Source organism: Gopherus evgoodei, chromosome 4, assembly GCF_007399415.2.
Source record: "Gopherus evgoodei ecotype Sinaloan lineage chromosome 4, rGopEvg1_v1.p, whole genome shotgun sequence".
Classification (NCBI taxonomy): domain Eukaryota; kingdom Metazoa; phylum Chordata; order Testudines; family Testudinidae; genus Gopherus; species Gopherus evgoodei.
In genome coordinates this window covers 117,869,335-117,881,770 of record NC_044325.1, presented here as the reverse complement: position 1 = coordinate 117,881,770, position 12,436 = coordinate 117,869,335, and the positions used below count along the sequence as shown (strand labels likewise).

General features: G+C 40.9%; 1 protein-coding gene across 1 annotated transcript in view; it reads left to right on the top strand.

The window, feature by feature from the left end:
* KMT5B (lysine methyltransferase 5B) overlaps positions 1-11,452 on the top strand; it is a 60,240-nt gene extending 48,788 nt beyond the window's left edge. Inside the window, exon 10 of the mRNA XM_030560716.1 lies at positions 8,776-11,452. Within this exon, the coding sequence (XP_030416576.1) occupies positions 8,776-10,247 (1,472 nt within the window). The 3' untranslated portion in view covers positions 10,248-11,452. The remainder of the gene's footprint in view (positions 1-8,775) is intronic.
* The last annotated feature ends 984 nt before the right edge of the window (positions 11,453-12,436 follow it).

Below are 12,436 nucleotides of genomic sequence, written 5' to 3'. Positions count from 1 at the left end.
AAGAGACAGTCTGCTCCTCAGACAGGCCAGAACCAGGGCCCCCCTAAACCTTTGGCGGGGTCCAAACAAAACTTTTGAAAGTGTTCCTGAGGGTGGAGCACCAGGATCCTTCCCCACCTTTCACCAACCGCCTCTGTTTCCTCCCTGCATGGTCCCGCATAACGTCAGACCGCTGGGTCCTACGTATGGTGGGAAGTGGATACCGCCTTCAGTTTGTTTTGTTTGCTGCCCCCCATCCCTCTTCAGGGACCCTCTCACGAGCAACTTCTCCTACGGGAGGTGCAAACGCTCCTAGCTATCAGAGCTATAGAGGAGGTTCCAAGGAAACTGAGAGGCGGGGGGTTAACTCTCATTATTTCCTAATCACCAAGGCAAAGAGGGAGGCTGCAGCCTATTCTGGACCTGTGTGGACTCAGCAAGTTCATGGTAAGGTTGAAGTTCCGCATGATTTCCCTGGGGACTGTTATTCCTTCCCTGGATCCTGGTACGCCACCCTCGACATGAAGGACTCATACTTCCACAGAGTGATTTACCCGCTCCACAGGCATTTCCTTTGCTTTGTTGTCAGCCACCAGCACTTCCAATTTACCATCCTTCCCTTCAGCCTGTCCACGGCACCAAGGGTCTTTACAAAGTGTATGGCCGTCGTGGCTGCCTCACTCCGTCGACATCGGATCCAAGTGTTTCCATACCTTGACAACTGGCTCATTCGGGGTCGCTCCAGGAACCAAGTGCAATCTGATGTGCAGTTCACCATGAGCTTGTTCAGACAGCTGGGCCTGCTGTTCGGTGTCAAAGTCCACTTTGGAGTCGACCCAAAGAATAGACTTCATTGGAGCAGTCCTAGATTTGAGACTCGCCTGTGCATGCCTACTGCACACCCGCTTTCTGGCCATGGCAACCATTATCCATGGCCTCCAAAGCTTCCTGACCTTGACGGCATGGACATTCCTTGCTGTCCTGGGACACATGGTATCTTGTACCTTCATGACCAGACACACCAGATTGTGCCTCTGTCCTCTTCAGGCCTGGCTCTCAACCATGTAACGCCCAAGTCGGGGCAATATGGACACAGTGGTCATGGTACCGATGGCAGTCTTTATCTCCCTGGTCTGGTGGCTGAACCCCAATTCGGTATGTGAAGGGGTGCCATTCCATGCCCCGCAGCCCTCCCTGGTCCTAACCATGGACGTATCATCTTTGGGTTGGGGTGCTCACCTCGCGGATCTTCGCACACAGGGCCTTTGGCTCACACGAGAGAGACCCCTGCACATTAACATTCGGGAACTGAGAGCAGTATGCCTGGTGTGTCAGGTGTTCCGCAAGCACCTTCAGGGCTGTTGTGTTGCTGTTTTCAGACAATACAACGGCCATGTTTTATATCGACAAACAAGAGGGACACGATTGTCCCCACTCTGTCAGGAAGCCATTCACCTGTTGGAATTCTGCATAGCCAACTTGATTGACCTGGTGGCGTCATTTCTTCCAGGAGTCAAAAACACCTTGGTACATTGTCTCAGCAGATCCTTTCTGGCTCACGAGTGGTCGATTTTTGCCTGGACATTATCCATTCTGTTTTCCAGAAGTGGGGGTTTCCCCAGATAGACCTTTTCAACTCTTGTGAGAATCGGAAGTGCCAGGCGTTCTGCTCTCTCCAAGGGACTCCCCGGGTTTCTCTATTGGATGCCTTCCTGATACTGTGGAAAGACGACCTGTACTATGCCTTTCCTCCATTCCCATTAGTCCACAAGGTCCTTCTCAAGTTGTGCAGAAACAGGACCTGCTTAATCTTGATCGCCCTGGTGTGGCCCAGGCAGCATTGGTATACCACTCTCCTTGATCTGTCAGTGACTACTCCAATTCAATTTCCGTTGTGGCCGGACCTGATCATTCAGGAACACGGCTGACTGTCATCCGGACCTGCAATCCCTCCACCTCACATAATGGATGCTGCATGGCTAACTCAATCTGAGCTACGTTGCTCCCGCTTGGTGCAGCAGGTACTTTTGGGTAGCAGAAAGCCCTCTACTGGGTCCACGTATTTGGCCAAGTGGAAGCGTTTTTCCTGCTGGTGTGCTCTGAGCAATTCTGCCCCTCTAGAGGCGCCAGTACCTACCATCTTAGACTCTCTCTTGTCCTTGAAACAGCAGAGTCTAGCAGTTTTGTCCATCAGAGTACACCTAGCAGCGATTTTGGCATTCCACCTGGGTGAAAACGGGCGCTCAGTCTTCTCCAATCCCATGGTCAGCAGGTTCCTCAAGGGATTGTAACGTCTGTTCCCGCAAATTCGGCATCCGGCCCCTACGTGGGACCTCACCCTGACCCTATCCAAACTCATGGATGTCCCGTTCGAGCCGATGGCCACTTGCTCATTCCTATACCTTTCCTTGAAAACTGCTTTCCTCTTTGCTATCCCCTCGGCTAGATGTGTGTCGGAGCTTAGAGCCCTTACGTTGGACAAGGTACAGCTGCGACCACACCCTATCTTCCTTCCTAAGGTGGTGTCTGCCTTCTATGTCAACCAAGACATCTTCCTCTTGGTTTTCTATCCAAAGCTGCATGCTTCTCGACGAGAATAGCTGCATTCCCTAGGCAAGGGCCCTGCGAACGTCTTTTACATTGAACAAACTAAACCTTTTAGGAGGACGACCCAGCTGTTCATAGCTGTGGCAGACTGGATGAAGGGCCGCCCGGTCTCCATCCAGCGCATCTCGTCCTGGATCACATCTTGCATCCGTACGTGCTATGACTTGGATGGCATGCCAACTACGCACCCTACAGCCCACTCCACTTGGGCTCAAGCTTCGTCCTCCGCCTTCCTGGCTTATTTAACCATACAGGAGATATATGTAGGGCAGCAACCTGGTCATTGGTGCATACTTTTGCTTCCCATTACACAACTGTCCAACTGTCAAGGGGTGACGCAGCATTTGGCTTAGCGGTTCTCCACTCTGCGACATCTCACTTTGACCCCACTGCCTAGGTAAGGCTTTGGGAGCACTCCAAGAAGAAAAGACGGTCACTCACCTTTGTAACTGTCATTCTTCGAGATGTGTTGCTCATCTCCATTCCAAACCTGCCCTCCTTCCCCTCCGTCGGAGTAGCCATCAAGAATGAACTGAGGGGGAGCTGGGTTGGCTGCGGTATGTATCTGGTGCCGTAAAGGTGCCACTCCAGGGAGCGCCTCAGCTGACCCATTGAGTGTTGCTAGGGTAAAAATCTTCCAACGATTGTGCATGCGACGCATGCGCACCTAATTGGAATGGATATGAGCAACACATCTCGAAGAATGATAGTTACTCACCTTTGTAACTGTTTTTTATCTAAGCATAATGTAGTAAAATCTGTGATAGAATGGTAAGGGGGGATATCATTTGATTCATAAAAATCTACAGAATTATAATTTCAGTGGTGTCACTCTCTGCAGCAAGGCGGTGGAGACTTGTTCTGCATCCATCCCAACCCCGGCTCCCAGGTTCTTCAGTTAGTGGACATTTTGATACTTTAACATAGGGATGCATTGATCTGTGATAATCCTAGGGAAGCTAGCCTTGACATGTTGAACTGAAAACATTTATTCATCAAAGGCATCATCAGTGTCATCTCTATCTAGGGCACCGCTGTTGGACAAGTCATACTGATCCTCATCCACGCTGTGCTTGCACACTTCCATACAAGGCAGGTTGCTAGCCAAACATTTGCAAAGTGATGAGCATCTAGTCTTTGCACACAAGCATTTGATTAGCTGAATGATTGATTTGGGAGCATTTCAGTGCATCCTTCAACTCATCCATGCCCGACAGAGTTGGGCAGTTTTGGATAAGCTCGAACATCCCAGAGCCATTCCTTTGTTTGATGATTTGCCCTCCTGTTAGCAGGTATAAATGCACCCCGTGTCAGTGGCAATTTTTCTCCATTTGTCTGCTTTTTGGAAAACCTCCACCAACGTGGCTCTGCAAGTGTTGTAATGTTGGTCTTCAAGTGGTAAACTCGGCATATGAACACTTGCAGTGCATTTATGACCTCATCTGTGACTGTCTCAGTCATTTGGAGTTCTTTCAGAGTGAGGAGAGAGTATTTGAAGGATTTTGAAGTATCTGAATCAAATACCTTCCCAGTAGTATCACATCCTGAACGGGTGTGGAAACCTGGTAGTACAGTGGCTTTTAATGGGCTGAGTGATAGAAACGCATCTCTAAGGGGCATACAGTGATTCTGTTTCCGAACAGCAGGCACAGAAACAGAATCTTAAAGAATCCTACAGAAGTCTTGGGTACTGTGTCTCAGAGAGCATTAGAACATCTGTCTTGTGCCAGAATCTGGAGTTTAGTAGTATCTCTCTGTGGCATTGATGGCATGCAAGATAATTTTAGTGTCAGCCTCCTCATGGGAACTACAGAGAAACTCCACTGAACAGTGCAAGGAAGCAGCTTCATTACGCTATGTGACAAAGAAATTGTTTGAGTAATTCTTTGCATTCTGCAGCATTTTTTCTGCAAGGTATGTAGTTGGCCCCATCCTTTGAGTATGGACTTTTTCATTGTGACATTGGAGATGTTCATAGAGGCAGTGATTTTGTATTGGATAGGTGCAATATCATGGAGTTTCTTCTTTGTGGTAATATTTTTAAATTATTCCTCCAGATATCTGTCAGACATGAGGTGGATTTTGTCATAGGTCCAGTCTTTTCTCTGGCCTCATAATTGAAGTGTTCAGCCAAATCTTGGCAGGTATTAATTGTTTCTGTTTGTCAAGAGTTTGTACCTCAACCATACCCTCTGATTGCTACACTGAAAGGCCTCTGCTCTCATAAGGTACTGGTCATGTCAGTAGGTGATTACTTAGAAAGACCATGTGCATTAGTTTGCTTTTCACCTGGCACGTGTGGTGTTCCATCACATTTGCATATCCATTGTAGTACACTGGAGAACTTGTACTTTCCCAGAGTCTCACATAGATCAGCATCATGCAGAGATCTCATCACCGAACATTGCTTTCATCTTGATATTAATGAGCTCCAGTTCATCATATGTGAATGGGTTGCCAATGTGAGTAAGCTGTTCTGTAGCTTTAAAATTGCCCTTTCTTGGCATTTAACGGCACCTAATGAGTCTAGATGTTGCTTGGTCACTTCTGGGGAAGTCATCCCAGACATGCTTAATGTTTTGTTAGAAATTCGATAGCATTCTGGTGTTGTCAGGGAAAAACTGGGAAAGAGCACTTGGATGCTGTGTTATGCCCACCAACTCCCCAGTTACTTTAATTGCTCTGTTTTTGTGTTCTAGAGCTTTGTCTGAACGAAGTGCACAGAAGGGAACTGGTGACCTTTTATCACTCAATTTCCTTTTTGAAATTTATCCCATATGTTAGAGTCAGACTTTTTTAAACTTCTTCTTTCAGCGAGGTACCAGGCAATCATTGCAGAATAGCTGGATAAATCTAAAGCAAAGAAGTATTTCATGAAGTCTTCCAGTGCTGCTAGGTGCAAATTCCAATTAGCAGTCCTGACAAATCAAATAAAGAGCAGCAAAGACTCAACCATCTTCATGTATCGCCACACCAACCTGAAACTTGGCTTTGTCACCTATTCAGCTGATCCAATTGTTTGATCTGTGATAGTGCAGCTCTCCATCCCACACAATGGGTCGTTGAGAGCAGAATTTATGCTGGGTGTTTGGAACTGGTCTTGCAAATCCTGTACCCTTTGGGAATCAACTTCAAACACATTAGTATGCTTTTCAAAGAAGACATCTAAGTATCATTTTTGAAGGACGATAAGTGTTTGGGTCTATTCATCCATAGCGTGTTGCTGCTTTTTCCCTCAAGATTTTGGTTCATAGTACTGTCATCATACAAAATCACCCAGCTCATAGGAATACCAGTGCAATCAGCAAAGGAACCAATTGCACGTATCACTGTGAAGATCGTGTGTATTTTGTCAGGACATAGAATCCACTGCCCACAGAGATCATCATAAGACATTATTAGCTGTTGAACAGGACTGTAAAGGCCCATGTCTAGTGTCACAACACATTTTGATTCAGTTCCTTGGATGTATATTTTATGGCTGTCAAATGATTTTAAAAAAATCACAAGACTTTAAAAAAAATCACAGTTGCCGTTTTAATTGTACCATTAAACAAAATATAATAGCAATTTAAATTTATTATAAATATTTTTTCTACATTTCCAAATATATTGAATTCAGTTACAACACAGAACACAAGTGTACAGTGCTTTCTTGGTGTAGCACTTAATGTGATTATGCAGTGTAATTTGCATGGTCTCTCTTGGGTCAGTGAAGCTACTTTACTTTCCATGCAATGCTCTTGCTATGAGTAACTGCTTCATAGTTTCTCGTGCTAAAATTGAAACTTTTCTCACTAGATGCCTTTGGGCATCTGGCTTACTGCAGAACCAACAGGTGTACTTCTCAAAATGCATGTATAAAGACCCAGTATAAGGCGAGTCTTGCCCACAGCTGGCACTTGTCCAGGCATTTTCAACTTTTTTCTGGTGCTTGATGTACTTCCTCTCCAACCTTGCCAAATTCAGTTTATGAATGCACTTCTTATTGCATGTAAGGTGCCATCGAGCATTGTGTTTAACCAGGTCTTCCAGGTGGTATTCTCCAAAAGTTCAGCTACCAGTCAGTATTCTTTATCTTGCCACTGATACCTAAAAATGATCTAATGTGTGTTACGTAATTACGTGCATACTATTTGCAGATGAATTCCAGTAATTTCTGGCTCATTATGTCTTTTGGCATAATGTACAGAGCTGATAATCAGTACCTCTGAATCCGCTTTTTTTTTTTTCTGATGATGGCAAATCAACTTGAAGCACACTTTCCATTTATCAGAATCTGTAACATTAACAAAATTAGTCTGGTATCCTGTTCCGAGCATTAACTGATAACACATTACAGTCAGTCAGAGGCCACAATTTAACTTTGTGAGTGCTGCATGTTTGACATGCCTTTATTAATGTACATTCTTTTTAAAACAGGAGTACTTGTGCACCTTAGACTAACAAATTTATTTGAGCATAATTTTTTGTGGGCTACAGCCCACTTCATCAGTGCATAGAATGGAACATATAGTAAGAAGATAGATATAGAACATGAAAAGGTGGAAGTTGCCATACCAACTCTAAGAGGCTAATTAATTAAGGTGAGCTATTATCAGCAGTATGGCAACTTCCACCTTTTCATGGCGTGTGTGTATATATATATATATCTTCTTACTATAAGTTCCATTCTATGCAACCGATGAAGTGGGCTGTAGCCCATGAAAGCTTATGCTCAAATAATTTCGTTAGTCTCTAAGGTGCCACAAGTACTCCTGTTCTTTTTGCAGATTCAGACTAACACAGCTGCTACTCTGAAACCTGTAATTTTTTTTAAGTTATTTTTGAACATTTCCTCATATACTGCTACATAATTGTTCTAGGTTTGTTACGTTTGATACCATTGTGCTCACGGGAGAAAGTGCTTTCAAATGACACCCAACTCAATCCGTTTTTGACACCATTGTATTATCAAAATTTCCACCAACTGAAGGATATAGAGTTGGGAGCAGGGGAACAGTGAATACCTCCAGCAATGCTGAAGAGGGTAATGCCGTTGAAATTCATGAATCTGTAGATTTTCATTAATCAAATTTAATCTTCCTTACCTTTCTATCACTAACTTTCCCACAGAATTACACATTCACAGACCGTAATGTAGGAAAAATGGTGTTCAAATTAATAGATAACTTGAGTCTACATTATGTAGACCAATGGTTATTTTTCTTTAGAGACAGTTTCTCATCTCTCGAGAAACCATTAATCCTATTCTAGAATTTGACAATAATATACCTTGTTGCCGTCATTAAAGTGACTGGTCAATTCAGTTTTTAGTCTGAAGTCAATGCAGACAGCTGATATTCTAAAAAGAAATTCAGAAGGATTTTTGTTCAGTGAAGTACTAGAAAGAGCCTCTTCTTATAACAGTAAACGGTCATATCTACCTTTATTTTCTAAAAGTGAGACATAAATTGATAAATAGCAAACAGACATCAAATTGCTTAAAACATTTAGGTTCCATCTTGCTCCCACTTGCTACTGGGATGTCACAGCAGCACTGTTCCTGTTAACTTCCTTAAATGGCTCCCTGTTATGAAAATCAAAGTACAAAGAAAAGGCAGGAAATGTACTGAGTCCAAAAAACTGTGGTGTCCGCCGTCACAGAGTATGTGTAAATACAGTGCTTTAGAAATGTTGTCGTTAGGCAGACCAATCCCTTCACGCTCACCCAAGTATAGGATGCAGACAGTGTGGCACCTGAGAAGGAGATGAGAGCCAAAACGATTGAAAGAAAAGGTGGTCATTTGAGCTCCCTCGCAAAAGGGTGGGAGAAGACAAAGAGCTTTGATCCTCTTCTGTATTTGGAGAATGTAGAGCAAAACTTGACAATGACATGCAAAGATTTTCTATAAAGCCATCAAGAAACTCAATACAAATAATCTCTTTAGGTGTAAGGTCACCAGAATTTGGAATTTAGATGTATTTTGGTAACTGTAAGGCAGTACCTTGGGGTCTGAATCACTTCTCTTCTGCTTGAAAACTATATAATGCTACATTGACTTAAATCTGATTTTTGTAAATTTATATTAATATTAAGTGTTCTTAATTCTTAATTCTTAAGTAAAAAGTTAAACAATATTTGCAAAAGGCCAGATAATTAACTTGTCTTTAAAAAATAATTGTTAACTCTTTATTTTTATTTTGCAGCTAACAGAAAATCTTCAATTGGTGTAAAAAAGAACAGCAAGAGTAGAGCATTAACAAGACAGTCTATATCAAGAATTCCAGCTTCATCAAATTCTACCTCATCTAAACTAACTCATATAAATAATTCCAGGGTACCAAAGAGACTGAAAAAGCCTGCAAAGCCTTTACTTTCAAAGATAAAGTTGAGAAATCAGTGCAAAAGGCTAGAGCAAAAGAATGCCTCTAGAAAGCTTGAAATGGGAAATTTAGTTCTCAAAGAGCCTAAAGTAGTTCTGTATAAAAATTTACCTATTAAAAAGGATAAAGAAATAGAGGGACCAGCTAAAGTTGCAGTCTCTAGTGGATGCTTAACAAGACATGCAGCAAGAGAATATAAACTGAATTCTGTGAAAGGTGCTCATGAGCATGGTGAAATATCACCCTGCACATACATAACCAGGAGGTCAATGAGAACAAGGATGAATTTGAAGGAGACCTCTGACTTAAAGCTTGAACCAAATATGTTGGATACCTATAAAAACAACTTGACGGGAACTCGATCTGATATCTTACAACAGCAGTCTCATGTGATGCATGAAAATGAACTGATTCATGGAACATCACATAAAGGGGAGGTTAGATACCAGAAGAATGATGTGGGCATGTCCAGAAAGAAATCACGACAAGGAAAACTTGTGAAATCATCTGCAAATAGAGAAGAAGTTGATCCTACACATGATCCACCTGGCAAAGATGAAGTACCAAATTTGATTAGTTCTCATTTGGAACATGGAGAAAGGAATAATGTAGTGGATACGGCCCTTGGATATAAGGATGGTATTCCTGTGTCTGGTGGCTGCTCCATTGTTACATCTGGCAATTTCAAAGCAAAGGACAGTTTTAGAACTGCTAAAAGTAAAAAGAAAAGACGAATCACAAGGTATGATGCGCAATTAATCCTTGAAAATAGTTCTGGGATTCCCAAACTGACCCTGCGTAGGCGTCATGATAGCAGCAGTAAGGCAAATGACCAAGAAAATGATGGAATAAACTCTTCAAAAATAAGCATCAAATTAAGCAAAGACCATGAAAAAGACAATAACTTGTATGTAGCAAAGCTAAATAATGGATTTAACTCAGGATCAGGCAACAGTTCAACAAAATTAAAGATACAACTAAAACGAGAGGAAGAAAACAGAGGAACATACTCTGACGACCTTCATGAAAATGGCATGTGTTGTAGTGATACGCTCTCTCTCTTGGAGTCAAGAATGGAAGTGGATGATTACAGTCAGTACGAGGAGGAAACTGCAGATGAATCTTCATCAGAAGAAGAGGAGGAGGAGGAGGAGGACTATGATGATGATTTTGAAGATGATTTTATTCCTCTTCCTCCAGCTAAGCGATTAAGGCTTATAGTTGGCAAGGATTCAATAGACATTGATATTTCTTCTAGAAGAAGAGAAGATCAGTCTTTGAGGCTCAATGCATAAGCTTATAGGTCTTAAACTGACCAGGATGTCCATTTTTAAACAAAACAAAAAAAAATTCCATTCAATTATTCCTCAACTGAAGAACTTTCTGAAAATTTTAGTAACAGCACTTCTTTATTGTTTATTCACTTATCAACATAATATTGTAGAAAGTGTACAGCATACTGACTCTTCTTAAGTCTGATTTGTGCAGATTTTTATTGTACTTTTTAATAGCCTCCTTATGTGCAATTCTGAGTTAGAATAAGAGGTAATGCTCTGTTGTAAAATAAAGGCTCAAGCAAAATTATAAAATTACATCAAAACTTTCCATGCAGGACAATGAGAACACAATAATGTGGCTACACAATTATTTTTAACCTATAAGGGCATTAGTTTGCTCTTACAATATCTGACTAAACAATAATTTAAAAAAATCATAGTAGCAGCATATTAAAGTTTTCTAGTATATGTTAATATCACCAGCAATGATCTACGGCTTTTCAATTTATTTGCTAGATGTTTTTCCCCCTTGAAGTTTGTCAGTTTTAACACTGTATGCTGTCCCAGACGTACTGTTTGTGGCCTTTGTTATAGTAGCAAACCGTTGGTTGGAAGTCAAATTGATTTCTTTAAAAAAAGAAAAAAAAGAAAAAGATGTTGAGAGTTTGCTGACTTTTTAGTACATTATATGTACAAGGGTAGCAGTATGCAGAATAAAAGTTTGGATATGGTGTATTTATTGCTTGTTATGTAAATTAAACATCTTGTATTTAACACTTTTCAATACTTTTAGATAAAAATTGTTCTTTGCAAGAATGATTGGTGCTTATTTTTTCAAGAATTTGCTGTGAAACAATGTGACTACAACAGGCAACATTTATCCAATGAACTGCAGCTATCCTAAATTGGTTCTTCATAATTTTCTGTTGCACTTGTAAAATGCTGCAAGGAATTTAAAGAAATCTATTCACTTTAACTTATGATAGTTTTATGAAATTAAAAAACCTAAGTCACAGCTTTTGTTCTGTGGTAATCTATACAAATGTTTGTCTTTTTGAAATCCAGTGTAAAGGACTGAAGAACTATGTATATGTTGTAAATACTTGTGTGTTGTGAGAAATTTTGTCATAAGAAATTGAGATAACTTACCAGAAGGGTTTTTAAGTTTAGAATTACATTCATGCCAATAAAATAGGAAATTATAAACCTAGTTTTAAACTCTGCATCAGTGGGAATTTTTTTGCTTTTATTTAGTTTATATTTTAAGATTTCAGTCTGGATATAACAGTAAAACAAAAAAAAATCAGTGAAGAGTTTCAGGGTTTTGTTTTTTTATATGAGGCCATTAGGAAGAGGAACAGCCCTGGGAGAGGAAATGGAAATTATATATAAATTTTAACAGATGAACTATTTATTTTTAGCACATAGATCTTTTAAAATGTCTTCATTTTGAGTTAAGTGGCAGATATTTTGTATGCTCTGTGTCATTCAAGTTGTTTTACTAAACAGTGGATGAAGATTCTGACAAATGTGCTTTGTTAGGATGCTTTGGTTTCTAGCAATATGGGAAAATGAGAATAGATTATAAGTACATGTTTAGCGGATCAACTTATATGTAACCAACATATTGAAGATATGTGGAATATTCCCGTTAAACACACGTTCTAGTGTCTGCATAGAAAAACCAGCTGGAGTCACAAGGTGGCTGCAGATCATAATTTTAGGGGCATTAGCAGAGGTGGGTGGGTAAGTTTGCACAGTAGATCATTCTGTGGCTGGTTTTAGATAACTTCCAGTCTTCAGGAAAACAAAATCTTTTCAAATTAACTCTTCAAAATAGTTTGGAGTCAAAATTTATTTTTAGTAGATTGCAAATGAAACAGTAGAATATCAGCTGCTTCTTTTGTTTCCCATCTTCTATTCTCAAAGGAGAGTTAGACATTGGCACAGATTAATATTTAGCCCTTCATGACTATTTGCTGCATGCTGTCTCCTCCTTGCCAAGTTTTAGAATTTAAACTCTCCAGGAGATAAATGATCAGGCAGCGTGTTAAGTGGAACAGATAATAGAATCACAGAAGTGGATATGCCTTATGCAGTGCCCAGCATCCAGTAGCTAAGACATTGGATTCCTAGTTTCTGAGACTGCATAGTAAACTTTATGGTAAGTACTGTACTGACTAATGCAGGAGTCGGCAACCTGTGGC